Genomic DNA, 25,349 nt, shown 5'->3' on the forward strand with positions numbered 1-25,349 from the left:
AACCCTTTGTATGGAATAATTTGTCTACCGAGGCTTCATTAATCAAAAATAAGGATGAATGCAGACTAATTAACTTGATAGCTCTTTTTTGAGCATATCAGAATTCAGTTTGAATGCATCTATGTACTGCACTATACAGTTTAACAATCTTTGGAAGTTAACATATCTTTTCAATAGCACTAAGAACATGCAAGTACCATATATATGTTCTATAGAACAATTATAAAGTTTAAAAAAAGAATCCAAGTAAAAATAAAGATCTTGCTAAAAGCTGAAATGTTCTAAAACAGAAAGTTTACAGTATGGGACATATTTAGTCAGCTTAAAGGGATAGTTCATTCAATTATCCCATTATTTACTCACCCTCAAGCCATCCTAGGTGTATATGACATTTATTCTTTCAGACAAATCAGAATGATATTAAAATATGTCCTGGCTCTTCTAAGCATTATGATGGCAGCCCAGAATTTGAAGCCCAAAAAAGTGCATCCATCCATTATAAAAGTAATCCACATGGCTCCAGGCCTTCTGAAGTGAATCGATGGGTTTGTGTAGGAAAAATATCCATAGCCTATTTAAAACTGTATAAAGTAAAATATCTGACAGACTGCTTTGGCTTGAGGGTGACTAAATCATGGGGTAATTTTCATTTTTGGGTGAACTATCCATTTAGGTATAACCAGCTATCTCCCAATTTGTTTAATTTTTAATACATTTTCATAAGACTATCCCTCTGACTTGAGTGTGTTCTTGTCCAAGACCATGTAAAAATGGAGATTTAGATGTAAGTTTAGGATGAAATGAGGGGTTTGTTTTGTAGAGATGCCAAAGAACCAATTTTGGTTCCACAAAGAACCTTTCAGTGAACAGTTCTTCTTCTTCTTCAAAAAAAAAAAAAAAAAAAAAAAAAAAATTGTGTGTGTGAACAACATATTAAAAAAAATCTAAAGAACCATTTTCAACTTTAAATACCTTATTTTGTGCAATGGAAAAAGTTCTTTATGGGATCATAAATCCAACAGGTCTAAAGAACCTTTATTTTTAAGAGTGTAGATGCCCAGAATACGAACCAAGTCCCATTCTGTTTTCTATCTGATCTATTATAATTAAATGCAGGTAGGCCCGCCCAAGAATAATAATAAAAAACGCTTTTTACCAAAAGCTCACTTCTTATGAGCACAACTGTTGCAGGTCAAACGTTTTGAATAACACTTGGAGTTCCGCTTGGGGGCGGCTGGCAACTGAAAACCAACAACTGCTCTCGCGGACATTCCTATCGCGCGGCGAGCAGCAGCTGAGCGCGCGTGTCTGTCACTGGCGCTGCTGTCATGGCGACCGCGTAAACAAACGCACAAACTGTCAGCTCGAGCTAATGCCTCTGGCGGGTGAAGTTTCAGGAGCTCACGGAAAACTTACCTAGCACGCTGGCATCAGGTCAAACGGCCCTCTGCCAGCTGTGTAAATCAAACGGGCCCCACAACAACTATCTGTTTCTGTTGAAGATTTAAGGCCTTTTGAGGTCAACGGCACTACACGAGGGTGTGAGAAAGGGTACAGGATGTAGGCCTATTAGGCTACATAAAATATGTGAGGGAGTAATGACCAACATCATAAAATCTGAAAGTATTTTCTCAGGACTAATGCTAGAAATGAGCTTGGACACATTAAATTAGCTTATTTTATTTTAAATTAGCTTACATTAATTACTTAGTCATTTATGCGCATTAAAATTGAATAAAATACTTTATGGCTTTCGTCTTTATTAAGTACATTTATTAAGTAGTAATTGTTACTTTAAAGATCAATTGCATTTTTTTTTTTTTACTTCAAAACAAATTTATACCACATAAAGCACATTTTAAAGTTACCTGACAAAACTTTTTGTATACAATATAAAGCCTAAAAGCACATGACAATCATGTATTTACCTTTAAAATTGTATTTGTTTTGATTGCATAGTAAAAAAATAAAATTATAATAATTATGAATTGCCACTATGCTATGATCAATACATTTTTACATTAAAATTCACTATTCAACCTTTTTTGGAATTTCAGTTTAAATGACAAAATAAAAATGTCCATTTTTATGATAAAATAAAAAAAATTACTTACTGTTTTGTTTAGATTTTTTTGTTTTTACAGTGCATTTAACCAGAAAAAAAATAGATTTTAAATTTCAAGAGTTTTTTTCTTGGTTAAATAAAGGTTATAATAATAACTCTCAAACAGAGGATCCTAGGTGATCTTTTTTATCTGCCCTTACAAAAGGCAGCTGAGTGGGCTAATAGATTCCTCCAATGTTACTCGTGTACTATTAACATCACTGGAACTTGATGTATACGTGATTTTAATAGTGCAATGACGCATCTACTAAATGAAGAGCAATCAAAGTTTACTCAGAAAAACTTTCAAAATGGATACCAAGTAAACCTTAATGACTAAGTAGCTATCATATATCAATTATTATAATTTATTAAGCAGGTTAGTGTCCTTATTTGTGTGCTGATTTGTTAATAGACTATGGATCTAATACTTCTCCATAATTTTATACAAATAGATAAATGGTTTTAAGTGGTTGCAGCTCTCATGATCAAGTTGGATTTTGTGATTAATATATGAAATTGAAACCAAGTGTAATCTTTATGGAATCAATTGAAATATTACATTTATAATAAACATATTTAACACTGACAAAAATAACAATGCTCTACTTCTAAAATTGGTACATAGATTGGCCTGCAGATCCATATACCTTTAATACATGATCAATGTAACAAAAAAAGACAAAAAGAAAATGAACAGGGAGGACAGATGATGGAAAAGAAGGGTAACAGAACAAAAGCAAAAGGAGTAAATACTGTGGAGGCAAAATACCATGAGATAGCAACATACCTGCACTGCAAACTGAGGTAATTGAGGCAATAGTGAATTACTTCTTAAATGTACAAAGTTTCAGTTTGATTATAACAGCATTATTATCATTATACATTGATACTACACATAACTCCCCATTGCTATAACCATAATTCTCATTACAGTAAGAGGAGACTGACGCACCATTTGTTCTGTCCCTCTTGCTCGCTCGCTTGCTCTCTCTCTCTCTCTCTCTCTCTCTCTCTCTCTCATACACACACACACACACACACACACACACACACACACACACAGAGAGAGAGAGATACACAACAGAGACAGCACACATTACGTTTCTTTCTTGATCTCTGTTTCTCTCTTTCACACAAGCCATGCTTTACTCAATCAGAACGTGCTACTACCTACTACAAGTAGGTAAAATGGAGTCCATACAAATGTAAAAATACAAACACTTTATACAATAAAATGAAAGCTGAAAGAGCAATGTCTTCCCTTAATTATGTGGCGCTTCAAGAAGGCTGGATGAGCAGAAATGGTTGCCTCAAAAAGTCTACAGACTACATAAACAGCAAATGTTACACAAGTTTGTAAAACTGCTTCAAAATGTTTCTTCCTTAGCTTTTGAACGTTGCAAAAGTCACAGATCAGGAGGCAACACCAGGAATTGATGAAGACGTGGGAAACTGTGAAACACATCTGAGGAATTTTTTTTTGATGAAGTGGGAGGAGAACAAACTCCGACAGACAGACAAAGACCATCCTGAGAAATAAAAGGAGAGAATAGACTAATCAAAGAAATTATAAATATCAATGAATTATTATAAGAATCTAATAGTTTTCACATATTTGGGTGTTTCTTTAACCGTGCACACTTTTGGTCCAGGGGACTTTTATAAGATAAAATAAAAAACTTTTCCATTTACTTTCTTTTCTGAACCAACAAAATGTAAACCTCAAATTGTCTATTGTATTTAATAGCAATATACTTTTTTACAAGCTAATTTATTAGCTAGAATTATTTTCTGTATCCTAGACAGTTAAATATACAGTTAAACCAAAAATTGTTCAGACACCAGATATAATTAATATTTTTCTACGTGGGTGCAGGACACTAACGTTCATTCATAAGTGAGAATAGTGAAATAAAATAAACTGTGACAAATTATACCCACAAATTATTCATACAGTGAACTACCAGTAAAATGTACAAATTTAAGACCAAAATGATTCAGATACTTTGATCTGGCTGTTTTGCTCAAGTGTTTTTCTTTATTTCCTAATGCGACCACAGACTGAACAAAATTAAGCATTGCTTGGTAATTGGTTGACCAAAATTGGTATGATCTAATTGTGTATGTAAATTTAACAACTGACCGCTGATTGGTTGATTGTAATCCACTATACCTTTCTATCAAAGTAATCTGACATGTGTTCTGAGTTCTTTTCATATTTTATTACCATTTTCTAGTGAATAAACTGTGATAATGTGAGAAAATGTTTAAGGTGTCGGAATAAATTTTGGTTTGTGTTCCCCTCTTTTCGGGGGTATAATTAGACAAAATTACAGCTAGATTGGAAATGACATGCACATTTTTATAAAATCCTTTCACAAATTATATTTACCTTGATTTTTCTATTTAATCTCATCCAATTTTTTTTTGTTTTTTTGGGACATTTGGGCGGTTTGCAGCATCAGGCAAGCGAGGTCAAAACTGATTTTTTTGTCCATGCATTAACTTATGGACAAGGTGAGATTGTCCAAATGTGCCAAATGAGAAGGCACACAACCCCTCAGACACAAAGGTGTTCAAAATTGAAGAATCACCCATAGATGAAATGCTATCATCACATTTTATATATACACACACTACTGTATACCCTACATCATGCAGCATAATGCAAATGCCACAAAACAAAAGAAGAGCGTAATGCTCAATGAGAATAAATGTCCAATATGCAGTCAATGAACGTAGGTCTAATGCATTCATCGCTGCAGCAAGTAATGAAGCAAACTGTATAATCTCTAAAGTTCACATACGAAAGTCCCTCTCACTCCGTCTCTCTCTATAAAAAGGTTTGACCCTGCTGCAGCTAGTTGGTCCTCTGATCGGCTCCAGCAGCTGTCATCCTACTGCCTCAGCACAACAAATACTTTACTCGCCTGCTGACCTTTCCACACACACAGACATGCAGCTACACACGCTCCAGCTCACACTCACACATGCATACTGTCAAGTGCCAGCAATAGTTCCCAGTGTTTGGTATTTCTATGATTTTGTCGGAGCGCATCTTAAGGAAAACTTCATAAAGAGTAACAGTTAAAAAGAATTACGTCAACACTAACACAGATTGTCATTTGCAAAATCTTTGTGGCACACACTTTTTTAGTGTATGAGACATAAATCAAGCTTATGTAAAAGTCATACAACTGGCTCAAAGGGATAGTTCACCAAAATTGAAAATTATTCCCTCAAGCCATCCTAGGTGTATGACATTCTTCTTTCAGACGAATACAATCGGAGTTGTATTAAAACATTTCCTGGTTAATCCTAGCTTTTTAATGGCAGTAAATGGCAGTCCAAAATTTCAAGACCAAAAAAGTGCATCCATCATTACAAAAGTAATCCACACGGCTCCGGGGGGTTAATAAAGTCCTTTTGAAGCGAATCGTTGGGTATCCATATTTGCAACTTCATAAAGTAAAATATCTAGGACCAGACCGCTTTCCATATTCAACTTACTTCCACCGGAGTCGTGTGGATTACTTTTATAATGGATGGATGCACTTTTTTGGTCTACCATTTACTGCCATTATAAAGCCTGGAAGAGCCAGCACATTTTTATAACCCCGACTGTATTGGGATGAGTTTAGGGTGAGTAAATCATGGGCTAATTTTCATTTTTGGGTGAACGAACCCTTTAATGCAAGTTTTGGTCCCTCTCAAGATGTCTTCCTCATTTTAACTAAACAAATTTTTCACTTGGCTTGATTTTGCTTACTGCCACTATCCTTTGTCAAGCTACTTTGATTCAAGTGGAAAAATATAATCGAATTTGTTACTGGTGATAATGCAAATGTCAATAAAACCTCAAAACACATTAAAAAACTAAAAAAATCTTTGGCTCCCCAATTTATTATTTTTTCTATGTAAAGCTTTCTATTTTAATTACTATCGTGTATGAAATGTGCTATATAAATTTGCCTTGCCTAACAACACTAAACTTTTAATTAATATTCATGCCTACGGATATACTACATAAAGTACAATTAATTTACTTCATTCACATTTTCAGACAATATTGCTGTACATATCTTTTTTTATCTGTCCATATAGGCCTATACTGCACGCGTGCGTGCATACACACACACACACACACACACACACACACACACACACACACACACACACACACACACACACACACACACACACACAAAATAAAATGGATCAAGCCCAAAATGGCTAAACACTAAGCTGTCCATTGTCTTACTGGTCAGGAAATCAGCTAAATGTAAGAAATATGCACTAGAAAAACATTAAAGAGAGAATTAAATTTTCAGAAGAATATGGGAAGTTTGAATCAGAGTTGTTCAATCAGCAGAGTTGTGTGGAGCGATGAATCACAATGAAACATAAGTTCCATGGTGATGCTCCAGAGTGGCGTCTTCAAAAATCTGGTGAGAAATATAATAATAAATGCATCTCTACCACAGTGAAGCATGGAGGAAGAGGTGTCATTGACTACGTTTACATGGACAGCAGTAATCTAATTATTGACCTTATTCTAAATAAGACAATATTCTGATTAAGGTGTTTACATGAGTTGCTTTTGGAGTACTTCGTTCATGTTCCCGTTTTACATGTGATAGAACATAGATCGATTATGGCACGTCATTACGTCCCCATGCCACGCTATGTTCTTCAACATCCAATCATAGCGTGACTTTGGCAGGTCTGTTAATTTTATGGGCTCAGGAAACTCGCTGTAACTTCACCTGCGGGTGTCGCTGTTGGACAGTGTTACTTTACATTAAGAAGTATAACAAAACATGCGTTTTTATAATGTTTTATATCTACATTTACGTTGATTTATTTTTGTAATATTATGTATTGCCTCTTTCTGTTTTTTTTTGAAGAGACACTGCCCCTCTTTCCTCCTTATTGACAGCCTACATTTAGAATAATAGTTTTGATTAATGATGAAAAAGGTTTAAAAATCATGACTCTTTGGATTGTTTTTCCTGCCGTCGAGCCACAGGCGTTCACTGAATGACCCATTTGGTTTGCGATTACAGATACAAACTTATTGTATTTTACTTTTACAATGAGCATAATAATTACAACAAAAATATAGAGAGAGGACGCAGTGTTCACAATGAACAAGTAAAACACACACCGCCCATAGCAACGACGTTTATGTCAACGACTTTTCAGACTGACAGATCCGTAAAAGATAAACGCGACTTTTCCACCATTTGTTACTGTTTTGAACACGTTGTTATATTAAGTATAATTCCAATTTTGTTTTATTGGCCACAATATTATCGATGATTGTTGAAAGCACTTTTGATTAATTTTCAAAAAGGGCAGAGGCTCCAACCCACAAAGCCTCCCCTCTGCACTTCCCTGTTGTGTGTAACTTTATGTGTCCTGTCACAAAATGCGGTGAAATCTCCGACATGACATTAATAGTTAGATTAAGGTGTGTACATGTCTCCGATAATGCGACTAAAATAGGCATACTCCACAGGTCTTAATCCGATTTATGTTTAGTTAGATTATGACTTTAATCAGATTAAGGTAATTAGAAATCGCTGTCTACATGGTAGCCTCTTAATCAGAGTATTGTCTTAATCAGATTAATATCGGAGTATTGTTGTCCATGTAAACGTAGTCAGTGAGGGGAGCCTTTTGAGCTTCTGGTATCGGTGACTACTTTACTGTGAAAGTCATTTAACACTTTGGAGTAGAGGAGAATATTGCAGAATGGCATGCTTCCCACTATGAAAAGTTGTTTTCTAATGAGGAATGATCAGATGTTATTTTTCAACAAGACAATGCTTCTGCCCAAACTCCAAAGACAAGAAGTGGCTTGAGAACAAGCTCATGTTTGAAGCCATCAATACTGACTCCTCTTCCTGTAAAAAGCTGTCTGCAAGTTTACCCACACGGCTTAAACATAAAAAAACAAAACAAATGGTAAGTCTATTTCATGCTACGTTACTTTATCCACAGTATTTTTTTAATTAGGACTCATTTCTGGACCAGTGATTAGTAATTAAATTTTTTTTTTTTTTTTTACCAAAGTAGATCAAATAACAAAGGTTTTAAAATACCAGTTATTTAGATATTTTGCTGTAGTGTCAGAAGGAAATATCAGTTTCCAAACATACCTTTTGCCAATAATTGTAATTATCCAGTGAGATATATAAATCTACCGGAAAAAATTATGTGCAGGTGTACCGAGGACAAAAGCTGTTTTAAACACAAAGGGTGGTCACACCAAATGTTGATTTGATTTAGTTAATATAGAAGTGAACTGATAAAAAAAAAAAATCTATTTACGACATTATTTCTGAAAGCACCTTAAACTTTTCACAGCTGTGCAGGAAGGTTTCTTAAAGCATCTTGGAGACGTTGCTGCAGTTCTTCTGAATTTATTTTGTCTCCGTATCTTCATGTAATCCCAGACAGACTCAATAATGGGGAGATCAGACCTCATACCGGCTGTTGTCAGACTCCTTGTCCATACACAAATCCCACTGGATTATTACAATTAATGGCAAATGGAATGTTTGGAAATGTAAATTGATATTTCTTACTGAACCTACAGCAAAATATATAAAGTTACTGGCTTATCTAACATGCCTAAGACTTTTGCAGAGGGTTTTTTTCCCTCCACATTTCTTACTATTAAGTAACTGTAAGAAGTTAAACAATTGCACTGGTATTGTTTGGGATTTATTACAAATCCATTATATTCAAAAAGACTTACATCACACTTGAAAATGTATAAATTTAAATGCAACTAAATATAAAACTGCATTTTAGAATCACATTTACTGAACTGGTGCCAATGTGATTTTTAGTGAAAATGCCCATGGTGTATGTTCATCACATTAACTCACCAAATACTTTTTGTCTTCATTTTTTAACAGCAAATCAATTATTTTATCATTTTAAACATTTATGCTATACATTGTTTAACAATGTTTTGCTTAGAAAGCATTTGAGAAAACAATATTTCTTTGAAATAAATGCTACTTTACTATTTTTATGATATTCTGTTGCATGCCTTAAAGATGCAAATTTCACATGTTTTTGTGTATTGTGGGGACTGTCATTAAGTGTAATGGATTTTACACTGTACAAACTGTACATTATATCCCCCTACACTGCCCCTGCCCCTAAACCATCACAGGAAACATTCTGCATGTTACATTTTCAACAAAAAAAAAAAACAATAATGTAGTATGATTATTAATCCAGTTAAATTGTGGGGACCGTTGGCTGGTTCCCACAATGTAGGTGATCTCATATACCTAGGAATGTCATATACACAAGTACACACACAGAGAGAGAGAGAGAGAGAGAGAGAGAGAGAGAGAGAGAGAGAGAGAGAGAGAGAGAGAGAGAGAGACATGGTGACATGCAGTGGTTGCTTACTTTCCGTTATCGATGCTCCACCACAAAGCTCATGGTTGTGCCGTCAAAGGAGGGAGGAGCAACAATACGAGCTCCTTGCTGTGACGTAATACTGATGACAGGTTTGGTGTTACTGCTGGATGCTGCGGTGCCCGGCGGTATCAGATACATGCTACCCGTCTCCACCGCATCCTCAGCCTCTGAGCAGGTGGATGAGCGGGACTGGGGGGCCGGGTGCGGGTGGGGCGGCAGCAGGGTCGAGGGATAGACCAGGTAGGTGGGGGGATAGGCTGCCGCAGGACCGAGGGCGACCGGAGAGACTGACACAGGCACTGGGGTGAGTGATAAAGGAATGTCCAAGTACTGTCCACTCTCAGGATGGTAAAACCGCTGGGCGGCAGGTTGCATAGGCACAGGCGTGTCTACCAAGTAGTACTGGCCTGTGGTTGGGTCCAGCAGCAGCTTGCGCTGGATGTGAGGAGGTGAGAGGTCAGGGGGTGTGAGGCAGAGTAAATGGGGTTGAGAGGCAGGTACAGCCGGCAGGGGCACGGCGTGGTGATAAATCATGGCCGTCGGACTATCAGAGGACCAAGACTCTGTTACAACAGGTGAACATTGCAAGGGCTGATGGGAAGGTTTTAGGTGAGACTGGGTGGAGCCAAATGCGTGTGAGGGTTTTGAATCGGAAGTGTGAGCTTTAACAGGGATTGTTAGGTAATTGTCAGAGTCTGGCTGCGGGGGCTCTTTTTGGTGTTTTTCCTCACTTTTTGCTTTAGAAGGACAGATTTTCAGCGACAAAGGTGCTTTATGAGATTTAAATGTATAGTTTTTACTAGAAAACATTTCTTGGCCACTATCATTTACTGTGTTTATACGGTTAGGAGCTTTGAGGTTACTGCCTAGACTAAATACGCACTTGTCACCGAAAGACTCTAACTTAGCCATGTCTTCCTGACTGTGAGAAATTGTTGGCATACACACTTTATCCTCATCAACACCAGCACTCAAGGTTGCGGTCAACTTTTCAGCGTGCAGCTGCGAGCTAGTGTCCGCTTTCCCAAATTCGTTTTCAAAGTCTGTTTTGGTTGTGACCCCTTGCTCCTCCCGTGTGATGAGCGACAGCACGTGGCTGTCTGTGATTGGTCTTGGCGCTTGCGTTTTGCGCTTCCATTCGTTCCTATCAAAAACATACAGTTGCTCCATAGTTTTCACAGCTGCCTTTAACTTTTCAAGCGCTATTTGGTTCGAAACCTTTGACTCTGGTTTCTTCTCGCTGCTATCTGTTGCTTTTTCTGCTTTTTGTTTTGCAGCTTTAGCGTCATTTTTTAAGCCAAACTCTGGCTGTTCAGCGAGAGGCTGCTTGGCACATGGCACTCTGGGTGCGGCACGCACCGTTTCACTTTTAGTAGCCCACTCCGAGGAGAGATTTAGGGATAATCTTGAGGTTTCAGCCACATTCTCGCCCATGTTAACAGGCTCAGAGGGTTTTGAGGCATTATTTGTGTTCACAGACTGGCATTTTATTACCATTGGTGTAGGAAATGTTTTTTTGTCAGATCCCCTATTAACAGGTTTGCTCTCCTCTCGTAATGCTGTGGGTGCTGTCCCAGAGGAACCGCAAGCATTTTCTAGAGCTACAAACCGATATGAGCTTTTTACCAATTTGCGCACATCCCTAACTTGATGAATAGGAGTCTGGAACTTACATTTACTATCTCTTATGTCCCTTACCATAAAATGTGGTACTTTGTCTGATATGGTCAACAAATGGCTTTTAGATGAATCGCTGGTCGCCTTTTTAGTGCTGACATTGTGATGGATATTAGGTGTTAACAAACTGGTGATATTGAACTGATCACTTTTGTTTTCTTTGACACTTCGAAGGCATATTTTGATTTTGGGCACTTTTTGACACTGTGAGGTTTGGTCTGTGTCCGCAGAGCAAGGGAGCTGGCAAGAGCTCAGTTTTCCGCACCCTCCCCCATCTGACTCTGCAGGATCTCCAATCACTTTCAGATTATGTAATGAAAGCCCAGCAGCTTCCTTTTCCTTAGGCATAAGCTGCGAGCTAGGGACATACAAGTGAGACATCTTAATCATCTTACTACTCTCGCCCTCAACACTTTCACTGCTTTCCATCACAGGTCTAATTGAGGTGTCTGGCAGCGTCTCCTCCTCCAGTGGGCACTGAGATTCTCCATCACCTTGTGCTTCCTGCTCTCCATCTTTCCAGGTTTTGAAAGCACTTTTTTGGCTGGGGGTCAAAGGAGTCTTTAGTGGTTCGCTGGGGTCTGATTTATAGGTCATTTTTGGGTCACAGGGTGACACTGTGATTTCAGCAGTATGAGAACTCGGGTTCTCTTGTGGCTGGTCCGTTGCATCCCCGAGCTCCTCTTGAGAATGTCCTGATGAAGTTTCTGAAGTCTGTCTTTGTAAGCCCATCGGAAGCTCATAACAGTCTTTGGAGTGAGGGCACACTGGTGACACAGGATAGCTATCGCTTATTTCACCTCTTTCCATTTTACGCTCTTGCTCAAATTGCATTTTCTTGGAAATTACATTTTTCAAAATACTAGAGGCGAAGATGGCTTTCTTGTGCGTATCGTCCAAGGTTTCACTGAGCGGACTTTCTGCTTCACAGCCCGCTTTGGTTGGCGTGGATCCAGTAACATCAGCTGTGGAACGTGACATTATGGCATTCAGCGCGCGTTTGGCGCGCCTCTCGCGCGCAGGTATCCCTGATCCGACATTACAGCTAAAATTCAAGGTTTCAGTCAGTGTGATAGTTTCACCCGGTTTGCTTCGTATCTCTATTTTCTTAGACGCCTGCTGAGAGTTCAAGTTATTTTTCAACGACACTATTTTAGTTTGAGGGCTAGGTGTATTCGTGTGAATCACGTCTTTGGAGGTTGAACACTCGGCAATTTTATTTGTCTCAAAAATAGGCGTCGAGTTCTTGTGCGCCTCACGTGTCAAATTGCCGTAATTTAAATCAACGAAAGCGGACCATTTGTTAATACTCAGTCCGTGTTCTGACACTGAGGACTCACTCGAGCTGCTCAAATTTATGGCATCAAAGTAAGGACAAGCCAAACTCCGGAAAGAACGCGCGGTGAGATTACGCACCTCTTTATCGGCGTCATCCAGCTCGCTGACGGAACTGGACGCGCCGCTGGAATACTCATTTATGTCTTTCCCCCTCAGTTTGCTCGCGAGGTGTTGGCGACCCGGAGGGGGGATAAAGTAGCGGTCATACAGGGTCTCGCTTTTGGAGTCAGAGCTTCTGAATGAATAATGACTCCGCTCACCTGCACGTCTGCTGTGAAAGCGGACATTCCTCTGACCCAAAACACAAGCGGGATCGTTGATCGCGCGCGAGGACGTTTTGATTGACAGGTGAATATGTCCCGGCGAGTTTCCAAGCTGTCCTCCGCCTTCATCCGAGCTGGCACATTTATCGGATTCGCAAAGTTCACTTTCGGTGCTGAGCAGAGCACCTGTGGCGGAAAGTTTCGTCGCGCGTGAAGTGGGCTGGACTTTATTGCTCTTGGACTTGCTTTGGATTCTTCCGAGAGTCGTCTCGTCGCTGTCAAATGATGCGTAGTCAACAAACGAATATACCAGATTATCATCCTCGAAATCCCAGCAGGATCCGCGACCAATCTCATAATCCACATCGTGATCTAACTCCGTCAACTGAATCTCGTGCGTTGTTATATAGTGTGACTCGACGTCTGCTGCGCTCGTGCTGTCCTTTGATTCGCAGCGGCTGTTCAAGTACATGTCGGTGTATTCCAACTCCTCTGTTTCATACGACACCGATTTTGGATTTTCGGGTTTCCCATCCGTCCCCGCGTCCTCATGGTCATCTATTAGTGGAGCGCGCTCTCCATAAAGTCCCTCGGAATGGCACTTCCCCGCGTGGCATTGTTTCGGTAAACTTTTGTCTGCATTTCCATTCTCCTCTCGCTCCCCAGGACTTTTAGTCCCGGCGATGGAAGCATCGCCTTTGCATTTAAATATTGCCAGCTGGTTCCCTTCACCTGTGAACGTGACTTTTACAGTCTTTGTGCTGTCTGACTTCATGTCCGGCGGATTGCCCAAGTCAACATAATTTGTTTCGCTGTGATCGTCACTGTCGCAGTGTATTTTCGTGTCTGCCAGCGGCTTTTTTAACGGTCCGGTGTCCTCTCTGCAGGCGATGGCCGTTTGAAGTGTCTCCATCTGCTCTTACCGGCGTCCCGCACGGAGATCAGTGGCGTTGCTTCTGACACCGGACCGTAGTAAGGTTTGTGTGTGTGTGTGTGTGTGTATGTGTGAGTGACTGAACTGGTCCTGTGTGCTAAGGGCAAGTGACAAGTGAGCGAGGGAGACACTGCGGCGACGAGAGAGGGAGGGAGGGAGGGAGAAGAGAGGGAGAGGGAGAGAGACAGGTATGATCCCCTTACCGCTAATCACATGTCTAGGAATCATAATGACGTAATTCTAAATGATGACTACATAGCTGACATTAAAATGTGCCAGTGTCATGTTAATGGGTACGTTTTTGGTGGGCAATACGTGAGCAGATTATATTTAAAAATAAAATAGGGGGGAAACGGTATGAAAAAGTTGCATTATTCCAGATTTGGTCAAAAAATGTCTATAACAACCTGCATCCATAAACCAGCATAAGGAGGATTTATATATTTAATGTATAATTTCAGCATTTTAAACAATAATTACACTTAATAAATGATTGATAATAAATACAACAAATAACGTTTTCTTTAAATAACAAAAAATAGAAATATATTTTTCAGTGGACTTAAATTACAGTGGACATCAAATAAATGCTCATCTGTTTCTGTTTTAATGTGCATATCTCAATCTTAGGCAGCTGTATAAAAAGGGTCCTTAATAAATATCAAATCAGATGACAACATTTTTTTTTTCTAGATCAAGATGACACATCTTACCCCATTCTCCTCTCCTCTACACAGGTATTATTAGACATCATGTCATAGCCCTCAAAGCTTAGAGTAAAACACTATGCTCAGAAGAGCCACGGTTCTATTGTGGGTGCATAACCGCACTCATAACGAGAGTATAGAAACATTTGTTGTCAACTGAATGTTATCAATGTCCGCCTCTGGCCCACGACAGCTGCATGCCCGTATTAGAGCCAGTGCCTGCTGCCAACCGTACAGAACGCAAGTTGGCTCTGGGAAAGAGACATGAGAACCACAACCCAACAAAGAAAGAAAGAAAAGAACAACTGCAGAGGTGTGAGGGATATGACAGTCTGAAATCAAGGCATCCATTAAGAAAGAAGTCTATACAGTTTTTACAATTAATCTAAGATGACGACATCCAGTCTAATAACAGCATATTCGCCTAAATCCTAATTTTTTAAATGCAATGTGATGGGAATAAAGAGTCAGTTTAACACTTTAAAATAACTAGATATCAAATGGAGGAGGTCTCAAAAACTGCTTGTCAGTAAATACATTTCTTAATCAAAGTCCAGTAATGTTGTATGTTATTACAAACACGCACACGGAAAATCCGATCACATAGTAAATCAGAATATTTTCTGTTCATTTTATTTCAGATAAACTAAAATGCGTGTATCCACATATTTTTGTAATATAATAATTTTTGGTAAAATTGAAGGTAGCTCAAGTGAAATTGCATATTTGAATAGACTAATGTACAAATGCCTACTATAGAGTTTGAGGGCAAAAACAATGTTCAATATCTTACCTTAAAAGCTATCATGACTTTAAAGCATATACCAATTTTGACCTTCAAAAATAGACCTACCCAGAGAAATATTCTGGAGTCAAAGAATTTGACAAATTTACAAATGTCATTACTTTATTAAGCTACTTTTAAATAGTATGCCAATATTTCGATAGGATAACATTTTGTCAAACAAATTAATTTTTTTATTTATCCTGCATATTTACTGACTACATGTAACACTTTACAATTTGTTAACATTAACGAATGGTATCATAAACAAACTCTTTTAAAAAAAATACTGTTTTATACATTTTCAAAAAATATTTGAAAATGTAAAAAATGTACTAGTTTGCATATAATTTAACATTCACAAAGATGAATAAATGCTATTGTTTATTAATATTTCATGTTAACTATTGCATTAACTATAGTTGACTAGAACCTTTTAAAGTGTTACTAACTACTCATTTGAATGGCCACTTATCAAATTGATTAAGGAACGTTGTTATAAAGTGGTATGGTCAAGCTTTAAGTCTAACTTTTTTATTCCATGAAATAAAGAATACATAAACTTTCATAACAAATATGGGTGAAAAAGAGTTTACCAGCACCACAAGGAGTATGGAGTAGATGGGCCAGCACATGTCTCATTACTATCATTTGCCCGTAATGGTTAAAGATGGATCCACTATGACAGCTGCATATATAACAGACTACATTAAATGCTTCAGAGTGGTCGTTTTCACACCAGAACGCAAACTGCATACAAACTTGTCAGTGTCTGAATTTTTAACGACCTCCACAAAGCTGTTAAATTTAGGCAGCTATTTAAAATGTGGACGCCACACATGCAAGCACTTCGAGATCAGTTACTCACAGAGGGCCATATAAAACAGCAGGTGGCAAATCATGAGTGCCATTAATCAAAGCACAGGCATTAGCGTGGTATGTCCTTCTCATTCTCACTCTGCTGTGCTTTGCTGGTCTTTTGGCCTTACTTTGACCTCAAAGGTCAAAGGTCATATCTACGTCTCTCATCCGGATTTGTGCCTTCAGGCGGGTATGTTACATAGTTATCATAGCTACCAAAATCCAGTGTTCTGTATTTTGCGTACGTGAGTTTTTGCTGTCGATGGCTATTGCTGCGCGTTTAGCTAGAATGCCATACAAAACCAACCCATTGGGCCACTGAATCCGCATTAACGACAACAGTTGGGGCATCAGCCTTAGTCCTAATGGGTTGTTATCATAGCTATCCAAATCCAGTGTTCTGTATTTTCCGTACGTGAGTATTTGTTGTAGCTGGCTATAAAAAAAAAAAAAAAAAAAACAGTTGTGTACTGTGCTAATTAATTGAGATTTCTTACAGCTCTTACAGGTTGTTGGCTTTGTTTGTTTCGTTGCTTCTATTGCTCTACCCTTTTTTGTAAGTCGCTTTGGATAAAAGCGTCTGCTAAATGATTAAATGTAAATGTAAATGTAAATGCAAAGGTCAGAAGGGGTTTTGGGACATCATCAGCGGCAAAGACACTAAGCAATCTATACAATTTATATCTAGCAAAAGCAACAGCGCTTCATGGCACAACATAGACTTAAAGTATTCTAGCTAATATTAAGCTATACAATATATATTATACATTTTTACGCCTGCAAAGATCAACAAAAAGACCCGTTATCACAGTACTTATGTGACTGCAGGTGGACACTTTAGTGGGCAGCTCGTCTCATGTCCCTGTGTGCATTAGTTGAGTCAGTGTGAATGATGATAAAAGCGTGGAGGGTTTTGAATTTCAGAACTGCTATGCTCGGACTTCACAATTAGGTCATAAGAACGCACCAGGCATGAGAACTGAAATAAAAATGCCCCACTAAAGGAGCTTGAGGAATGAATTAATTACCCTTTTGTGACTTTACACTGTTGAATAAGAGTTTTGACATGAGTTTTGACACAGCCTGACAAAATGAATATGCAGGCCAATAAATCAATGGGAGGAAAACGTATGGTCTGAAGCAGTGAACATGTGCCTTACAAATTATAGTACAGTAACAGCTCTGCACATGCACTTCGGTTCAAAAGTTTGGGGTCAGATGCATTAAATTGAACAAAAAAAGATGAAAAAATCTGTTTCTACAAAATTAAGCAGCAAAACTGTTTTCATTGATAATGGACAATGGATCATGTGACACTGAAGACTGCAGTAATGATGCTGAAAATTCAGCTTTGCATCACAGGAATAAATTACAGTTTAAAATATATTATAATAGAAACTTATTTTAAATTGTAACAATACTTCACAGTATTAAAAATTTCACTGTCACTGACTGTACTTTTGATCAAATAAATGCATCCTTGGTAAGCCTAAGATACTTATTTTAAAAACATTCAAAAACAGTAGCATACACCACATTAATTACATTTCTATTTTATAATTAGCAACTAAAAGGTTGTCATAATTTTTTTTTGTGAATCACTACTGATTTCAGTACATTACCTGAGGTGTCCTTCATTATTTCATATTCTACAGTGGCCCAAAGGGGATACAGATGAAAAAGCTAACAAGATATAGGGCGAACAAAATAATGACAGCAATGCGAGGCATGCGTAACCCTGCCTCGGTTCCTCCCTGACAAAAGGAACGTTCACACATTCACTCTCTTACACAAGCTTTGCTGTGATAAAACTGGGCATGTGGTCGTTGGTCAAATCATATGTGCCCCTGAAGAGCAATAATATGCATGTTTGTGGTCATTGAGTCATCAGATAATAAAAGCTGATAATGGACAATGTAAACAGAACCAACAAATGTTCTCATTTGTAAAATATTTATTACAAACATTTCATCGACGAAATCCATTTTTTCTAATACAGCAAAAAGCATCTAGCCGACACTGGCACGAAACGTGAGGAATAAGAGTGGCCATTGAGCAGTGAGTGCGTTTGTGCTCCTCGTCGGATACTTTCAATAGTCCCACACACAGACGGACTGAAACACAACACCGTGAGAGAATCTCTCAGTCTACGTATGGAATCATCAATATCCCTCGCCGAACAAACAGGCACTGGACTTTACGAGGTAGGAGAGCGAGATCCTGTTACTAGTTCAACTTTGCGCCAGTTTGGTGCTTTTGCCGATAGGATATCACATATGAAAGCAGAACTTTTTAAGTCACATCTTAAATATTTAATACAGTTGTAATATGTAAAACATCTCATTTGTATTTTTCTTCTCCATTTCGGAGATATAGAATATGTTCAACAGTGCAAGTGTGCCGTTCCACTAAACGACAAAGTATGCGACCGGTCATCTATCACTTTGATCGCAGCTCTCAAAATAGCAGCTCTACGGTGCCCTCTTGTGATCATACCTTGTGCTGCACACTCTAATCTTCTGACGCTACTGCGGATGCTTCTAAATTTCAGAAGGCATAAACACAAAACTGCTTCGCTCTGTTGGTTAGCAGTGTCGGATAAGTCTTTCATTCATGAAAACTGATGCTTTTGGTACCTGGACTGCAAGCCAAAGGAATGTGTCGAGAAACAAGACCAGATTTACTCTTTGCTGACCTGGATTCGGACCCTGCTTCTTCTCCCTGTACAGTAGCCACAGCTGTGAGGGCTTGAAGATGCATTTACATTTTCTCAAAAGTCAGTTCATGTCCACAGGTTTGACACACTTTCCTGTAGAGATCTTCCTCTTCATCCAACAGCTCCTCAGGGCCGTAGTCATGCTGATGAATGCTGGTATCTTTCTTAAACATACTGCTCCTTACCGCACGCCTCAGCTCTGAAAGGCAGATGAAGGTGGAGAGCAAAGTATTAGTTCCTGTGACCAAAGTATTGGTTTATTCATTCATTTAAAAATTGTCCTAAAAATAATATGAATCTAATTTAAAATATAGATCATTTCTAATCACTATTAATTTCTCCAAGTGTACAACCTTTTAAAAAAACACATTTAAGCACATTTAAAATCTGACCACCCAAGAGTAAATGCACCAGGCTGGTCGGCTTTCATACCTTTAACCTTTTTATTAAAGCGTTTCTGCTTCTGCACCTCCCTGTTCTCCTCTCGACTCTCCTTGGCCTCCTCCAGAGCCTCCTCACTGCCCCACACCTCCAGAGAGCGTTTTTCCACCTTAACATTCAATAATAATAAAAAAAGATTAACTAACAAAAATCAACAACACAAACACAAATGCAATAAACCATTGCATGATATAGTAACATTTTACAATTAAATTTGATGCATTAGGTATCATCGCAATGAAGTGTGAATGAGTTTATAGGTAATTTATAAATATACTAACGACCATTACTATTATATGTTTGCTCATAGTACATAATGGTATTATTTGAAAAATATATTAGTATACTCATTTGTTTGGGCTCAGTAGGATGTTCTTATTTTGTTTTAAAGAAATTAATACTGTTATTTAGCAAGGACACATTGAACTGATTAAAAGTGACAGTAAAGACTGTAAAAATGAATTCTACAAAATATTTCTATTTCAAATAAATGCTGCTCTTTTGAACTTTCTATTCATGTTGAACCTGTATGTATGACAGTTTCCACAAAAATATTAAGCAGCTGCACAACTGTATTAATTGAAAATAAGATTTTTTTTCCTGAGCAAATCAACAGGATCATGAAGGATCTTGTGACACTGAAGACTGGAGGAATGGTAAAGATTTAGTGTTGTATCACAGACAGGAATATATATATATATATATATATATATATATATATATATATATATATATATATATATATATATATATATATAAAATATTTCACAATATTATTCCCTATATTAATATACTTTGGATCAAATAAATGTCAAAAACAATCTTTTGAAAGCTAGAATGAAATAATAAAAGTTTTTAATGAAAGGATTAAAAATGCTGTAATCTAGTATTTTTCATTAATATCTCATGTTAGGTATTGCTTTGACTAATGTTAATGTATTGTGCAGTGTAAACTTAACATAATTTGATATTCTTAAAGATTAATTTTTTAATTACTTTTATTTAAAAAAAATGTCTCTGTGAGACTAAGTAAATACATGTGGTATTGGGACAGTAGGTGTGTTGGGTATATTATAATTTTATGTTCACTTCGTGCAGCTAGTGCTAGAGAAATTAAATCCCTCACCTCCAGGTTTATACTGCCTGTTTTGTGGCAAAGAGAAGAATGGAGTTGTGACAGGGTTTAATTTATCCTTAGGAGGGATTTGAGTTTAATATTTGGGATGAGTGGATCAAATTATATTTACAGCTCTGGCTTGAGGATGTGTTAAACCTACCTGTGTCTTTAAGTAAAGTTTCATGTCTCCCCAGCGTGGATTGTGAGGATTTTTCCTCAGGATAAATCGCAGCAGTGGTTCCCTCTTATCCAGATCACAATCCTTCAAAAGGAAAGTATGCTTTGCTTCCGTCCGGGATATTAGCTTGTGCTTCACTTCATTGTCTCTATGCAAACATATGTAATTATAAAATGAAATGTGCATACACATTACAGGGCTTGTTTTGAGCACTTGTTGAACTGCAGGTGCACAGGAAACACAAAGTAACGGAACTGAAATACTGAGACAAAAACTGTTCTCAAGTTTAACAAGTTTTAACTCAAGTTTAACAGTGTGTTTTAACCCACTGTGACCATGTACAGAATGGATGACTTACCTGCATTTATCACACACAGAGAGATCAAAACTGTTGCTGAGATAAGAGTCCATAAATGGCTTCAGACACTCCTCACACATAAGATAATCAGGCTCCATCACTGGGGCTGAGACACACACAAACATTTAATTTGTCACTCATTATTATATGTCTATATGAAGCATGTAATTTTATTAAAGGGCATGAAAGTCATTGAAATATATACGTTAAAAAAGGCCCATGCTGCAGTGTTATGGATGTTTTGCCCTTCACGTCTCCGTGCCAGTCATGCGACTAGAAATTATGAATTGTGATGTATATCCAAGTGAAACGCTTCTCAAAACAAACAAACAAAACAAATTGTATGTTATATTGTGAGCGACAGGTTGTCCTGCCCTCTCACCGGTAAACTATCGAATGCCAAGCTAAAAAAAATAAAATAAAAAAATACATAGATAAATATATAAATAAATATACATAAGTGTATAAATATTTTTTTTTCTAGGAATATATTTATTTATTTTCCACATTTATTTATTTATTCTCTTATTTCTACATTTTTTCTTCTTTTTTTCACTATTATTTTTACGTTTATTTCTATATTTTTATTTATTTTTTATATTTCTTTGTCAGTAGGGTAATGAGGATGGCGTGGTTCATATAAAAAGTAGTTTTTTTGTTTTTTTGTTGCTATTATATATATATATATATATATATATATATATATATATATATATATATATATATATATATATATATATATATATATATATATATATATATTTTTTTTTTTTTTTTTTTTTTTTTAATGAATTTATTTATTATTATTATTATTATTTTGGCAGACTTGGTGTTCAAGATGTCATCAGAGAAAAAAAAGATATGTCAATTGTGATTACATGGAGAGTTTAAAAATGTATATTTTAAATATTTTGACCTACAAAGACATCCAAGATAGGACAGTCTGTAAAAAAAAAGAAAAGAACAATTGTGTGCATGTATGTGATGTCATTTATGATCACCTGGTTGCTGGACCACTCTCTTCTCCTGCTGCTCATCCTCTGCTGTGTCCTCTTCAATAAAGAACCCTGCACCAGAGTCTATAGTTTTTGCCACTTTAGCACAAGTAGCACCTGAGGGAAGACATATTATAAACCATGGTACATGATAATTTTGTTAGAAAAATTAAAAATTCATGCAAATTCAAGTAAAGTGTTGTGCCGCTTTCAATCACATGCCTTCTACAGCTGAAGACGGCCTGCTAGCAAGCCTGGCTTGTCTGAGAATCAATGCCCGTTGTCTGTTCCGTTCTATTTTGGCCAACATGTGCGGCGTTAAAGACACGCTGGACTCGCTTGAAGAGTTTGCAACATCTGGTGTATCTTGAGAATGACTGGCCTCTGGTACATCCATGATCAGTCTACTCTACAAGTTTAGACAAATTTACTCATTCATTCATTCATTTCACAATAAAAGATAATCATTGATAGAATTCTATCATATTGATAGAAATTAAAGTTTGAAAATAAAGCAGTGACGAAAAATCTAAATCTTTCAACCTTTCACAATAAAACATATCAGTATGGAAATTATGCAGTGACTAAAATCGAAATCTTTCAAGCATTTAACATAAGTATACACTCCCTAAAGTACAATAAATCACTAAATCAAAACGAATAAATTATACATTGGTAATACTATACTGTATAAAGTGTAAGCTATGAGTTGATCATCATAATTCATAAGAAAGATCAATATGAAAAAATAAAATAATAAATACTCACAAACAATATTATAGAAGTCACAAATCAAATTATTCTGAACTTACTTTACATTGTTAAATGTATGCAGATTAAATTTGGTTACTATAACACAAAGCAGAGCTCGAGATTTAACGTAAGTGTAGGCAAAAGCGATGTCTTACCGAAAACGTTTTCGTTGTTTTATAGATGGTCTAATGGCGAATTACATAATGTATTAAAAATGTCCGTCCAGCGTTTCAGTTCGGTTCTAAGTTTACGACTCTAGCGTCTTTTCCTTCTCTTTAGTTCTGGCCATAGGTTCTGGCCAAAATCTTATTCTTCTAGGGTTTATTGGCGTTTTGCAAATATCGGTCAAGTCCAACATCGCCATCTATTGGTCCTTTAGTAGAAGCCGCTGAGAAGGACCACTTATGGCACTTACCGTATGTTACTATTAGATATGAAAAGATGTAAGAGTATTGATATTTTGTAAGCGAACAAAATGTATAGGCTACCTTGCACATATTTGCACACATAGCTTCACCACGGTGGAATGCGTGTTATGATTTAATTTGTGAAGCATTTTGACACTGATAGCGATCGATATTTTGGAAAAGATGCATAAAAATCTTTCTAAAACGTTTTTTTCATCCGAGATGACGAATCAATCATTTTCTTGACATTGAAAATACAAGAAAATACACACTTTCACCAACTACTACTAAGGTGAGATGAGATCATTGTGTGAGAACTGATTGTGTGTTGGTGTTTTGATTATGAATGCATTTTTTCTAAAAAAGTGTGAAACATAATGGTTGCTAAATATAGCCATTTTAATTAGCAAATCAACATACTTGTCAGAAGACATACTAGAAGAACATTTGAATAGCAGTCAGGTTATTTTAGGCTATATTGGGATTAAACTCTGAGTCTTGGAGTTTTGCGCTGAAAAGAACTGATGCAAACCTGTGCTGCTCCTCCATCGCCTGTGGAGGATTGATTCATCTCTTTGTAACACCGCTCAAGCCCTAGTCAATGAAATGAGGTCTGGAAAGTACCAGAATTCTGGCCAGGAAGAAATAGATGAATGCTGTGAAGACCAGACTAGATTCTGTCTAGTGTGTAGACAGAATGTTCTTGTTCTTCTTTTTCAAGAACAAGGCTAGTCAGCAAGTCCATGCTGTCCTTGAGAACATTTATTTCCCTGAAAATATTGACCTGAGAAACATTATTAAAACGTGTTTAGGCTATTTGTTAAAAATCACTGATGTGCCTTTTATCTGAACCTTGACTTTCCTAAATACTATCTAGATAGATAGATAGATAGATAGATAGATAGATAGATAGATAGATAGATAGATAGATAGATAGATGGATGGATGGATGGATGGATGGATGGATGGATGGATGGATGGATGGATGGATGGATGGATGGATGGATGGATGGATGGATGGATGGATGGATGGATGGAAGGATGGATGGATGGATGGATAGATAGATAGATAGATAGATAGATAGATAGATAGATAGATAGATAGATAGATAGATAGATAGATAGATAGATAGATAGATAGATAGATAGATAGATAGATAGATAGATAGATATTAATACTGCAAACATTTTATTTTTTATTTTATGGATGAATGGATGTCCAGTAGATGGCGGAAATGCACATATTACTTTGCCAACTATGTTGCCAACCGCCATTCAATAGTAGAAGAAGAAATCTGTATCAACAGGGCATTTCCGTTTGTAAACAATCGCCTCAAGATACTTCCGGGTGGCAGAACGCGAGCGGCTTCTACTGACAAACTGAAGAGATCAGCCGGCTACTGTAAACACTTACAGAGTTAAGAACATTGTTGTTGATTAAAGTTGAAACTATGACGAAAACGTGATGTGTTTGGGGTTGCGCCGTCAGATATACAGCAAAAGGTGCAGGATTGTTGTATCGATTTCATTCAGAAAGAAGTAAATATATCCAGCAAAACCTGTGGGTGAGGAGGCTAAAGCGAGTGGACGTCGTCAAAAGTAGCGCTACAGAGAAGTATTCTCAAAACGGTCCATCTACAAAATCATAGCAGAGCATAATTATCTTCAGCTGGGGAAATTCGAGACTAATCGATATTTGAACACAGGCGGGCGCACTGCGAATTCGGACACTCGGGAGTTCGTGAGATATTGCAGACGCTACGAGTCATTTAAGTTGATCATCGCATCAGATCAGCTGGTACGGCACGACTGTTTGCACCGCGAGCCGGCCGCGATCACACAAGCTTTCGTGTTAAACACAGACACCGGAAAAAATGTGTTCACATGATTTGTTGAAAAGCAGAGAACAGGTAAATAGTTAGATAACAGGGAAACAAACCATCTACGATAGCCTAACATATTGTAATTCAAACAGCAACAGTCACTAAAATAACTACTCAATGTAGGCTGAGGCTCATTTAAAAAATATGGTAGTAGACTAGCGCTACATCTACTGGAGCAAGGTTAACGTTAGGCATTTCATGTATTGATATCTCCTGAATTAATTAATCAGTCCCTCAATAATCATGTTAACTATGTCTGAATCCCAAGCAATTTACTAGCGTTTCGGAGAACGATTCGGCATTTGCCACCCGGAAGAACGTTTATTACTGTTGTGACGTCATGGTGAATTGTCCTACAGGAAGTACATCCTCTCTCCGACT

General features: G+C 37.3%; 2 protein-coding genes across 3 annotated transcripts; both read right to left on the reverse strand.

The window, feature by feature from the left end:
- Window positions 1–2,271: 2,271 nt before the first annotated feature.
- LOC137073467 (uncharacterized protein C4orf54-like) lies at window positions 2,272–13,798 on the reverse strand. The gene is made up of 2 exons (XM_067442011.1): window positions 9,545–13,798; window positions 2,272–3,636 (listed from the first exon to the last, which is right to left on the reverse strand). Exon 1 carries the CDS (start codon window positions 13,745–13,747, stop codon window positions 9,551–9,553), a length of 4,197 nt encoding a protein of 1,398 aa, XP_067298112.1. The 5' UTR covers window positions 13,748–13,798; the 3' UTR covers window positions 2,272–3,636; window positions 9,545–9,550.
- A 4,344-nt stretch (window positions 13,799–18,142) lies between these two features.
- xpa (xeroderma pigmentosum, complementation group A) lies at window positions 18,143–23,689 on the reverse strand. Of its 2 annotated transcripts, none has more exons than XM_067442019.1 (7): window positions 22,834–23,689; window positions 22,148–22,329; window positions 21,932–22,042; window positions 20,931–21,036; window positions 20,555–20,720; window positions 19,269–19,386; window positions 18,143–19,035 (listed from the first exon to the last, which is right to left on the reverse strand). In XM_067442019.1, the coding sequence occupies exons 2-7, from the start codon at window positions 22,320–22,322 to the stop codon at window positions 18,881–18,883; spliced, it is 831 nt and encodes a 276-aa protein (XP_067298120.1). In that variant the 5' UTR covers window positions 22,323–22,329; window positions 22,834–23,689; the 3' UTR covers window positions 18,143–18,880. The 2 variants fall into 2 exon arrangements, with proteins under 2 accessions (XP_067298120.1, XP_067298119.1); XM_067442018.1 differs by having other exon boundaries at window positions 18,147–19,035; window positions 22,148–22,334; window positions 22,834–23,429.
- Between the last annotated feature and the right edge of the window lie 1,660 nt (window positions 23,690–25,349).

This window comes from Pseudorasbora parva, chromosome 4, assembly GCF_024679245.1.
Source record: "Pseudorasbora parva isolate DD20220531a chromosome 4, ASM2467924v1, whole genome shotgun sequence".
Lineage (NCBI taxonomy): Eukaryota > Metazoa > Chordata > Actinopteri > Cypriniformes > Gobionidae > Pseudorasbora > Pseudorasbora parva.

Bases quoted from the DNA above. Each gene is read 5' to 3' on its own strand.
- LOC137073467 (XM_067442011.1), bottom strand. From the start codon at position 13,747: ATGGAGACACTTCAAACGGCCATCGCCTGCAGAGAGGACACCGGACCG.
- xpa (XM_067442019.1), bottom strand. From the start codon at position 22,322: ATGGATGTACCAGAGGCCAGTCATTCTCAAGATACACCAGATGTTGCA. The intron at 21,037-21,931 runs GTGATCATAAAT...TGTGTGTCTCAG, and splicing joins GAGAGTGGTCCAGCAACCAG to CCCCAGTGATGGAGCCTGAT. The intron at 20,721-20,930 runs GTAAGTCATCCA...ATGTTTGCATAG, and splicing joins TCTGTGTGTGATAAATGCAG to AGACAATGAAGTGAAGCACA.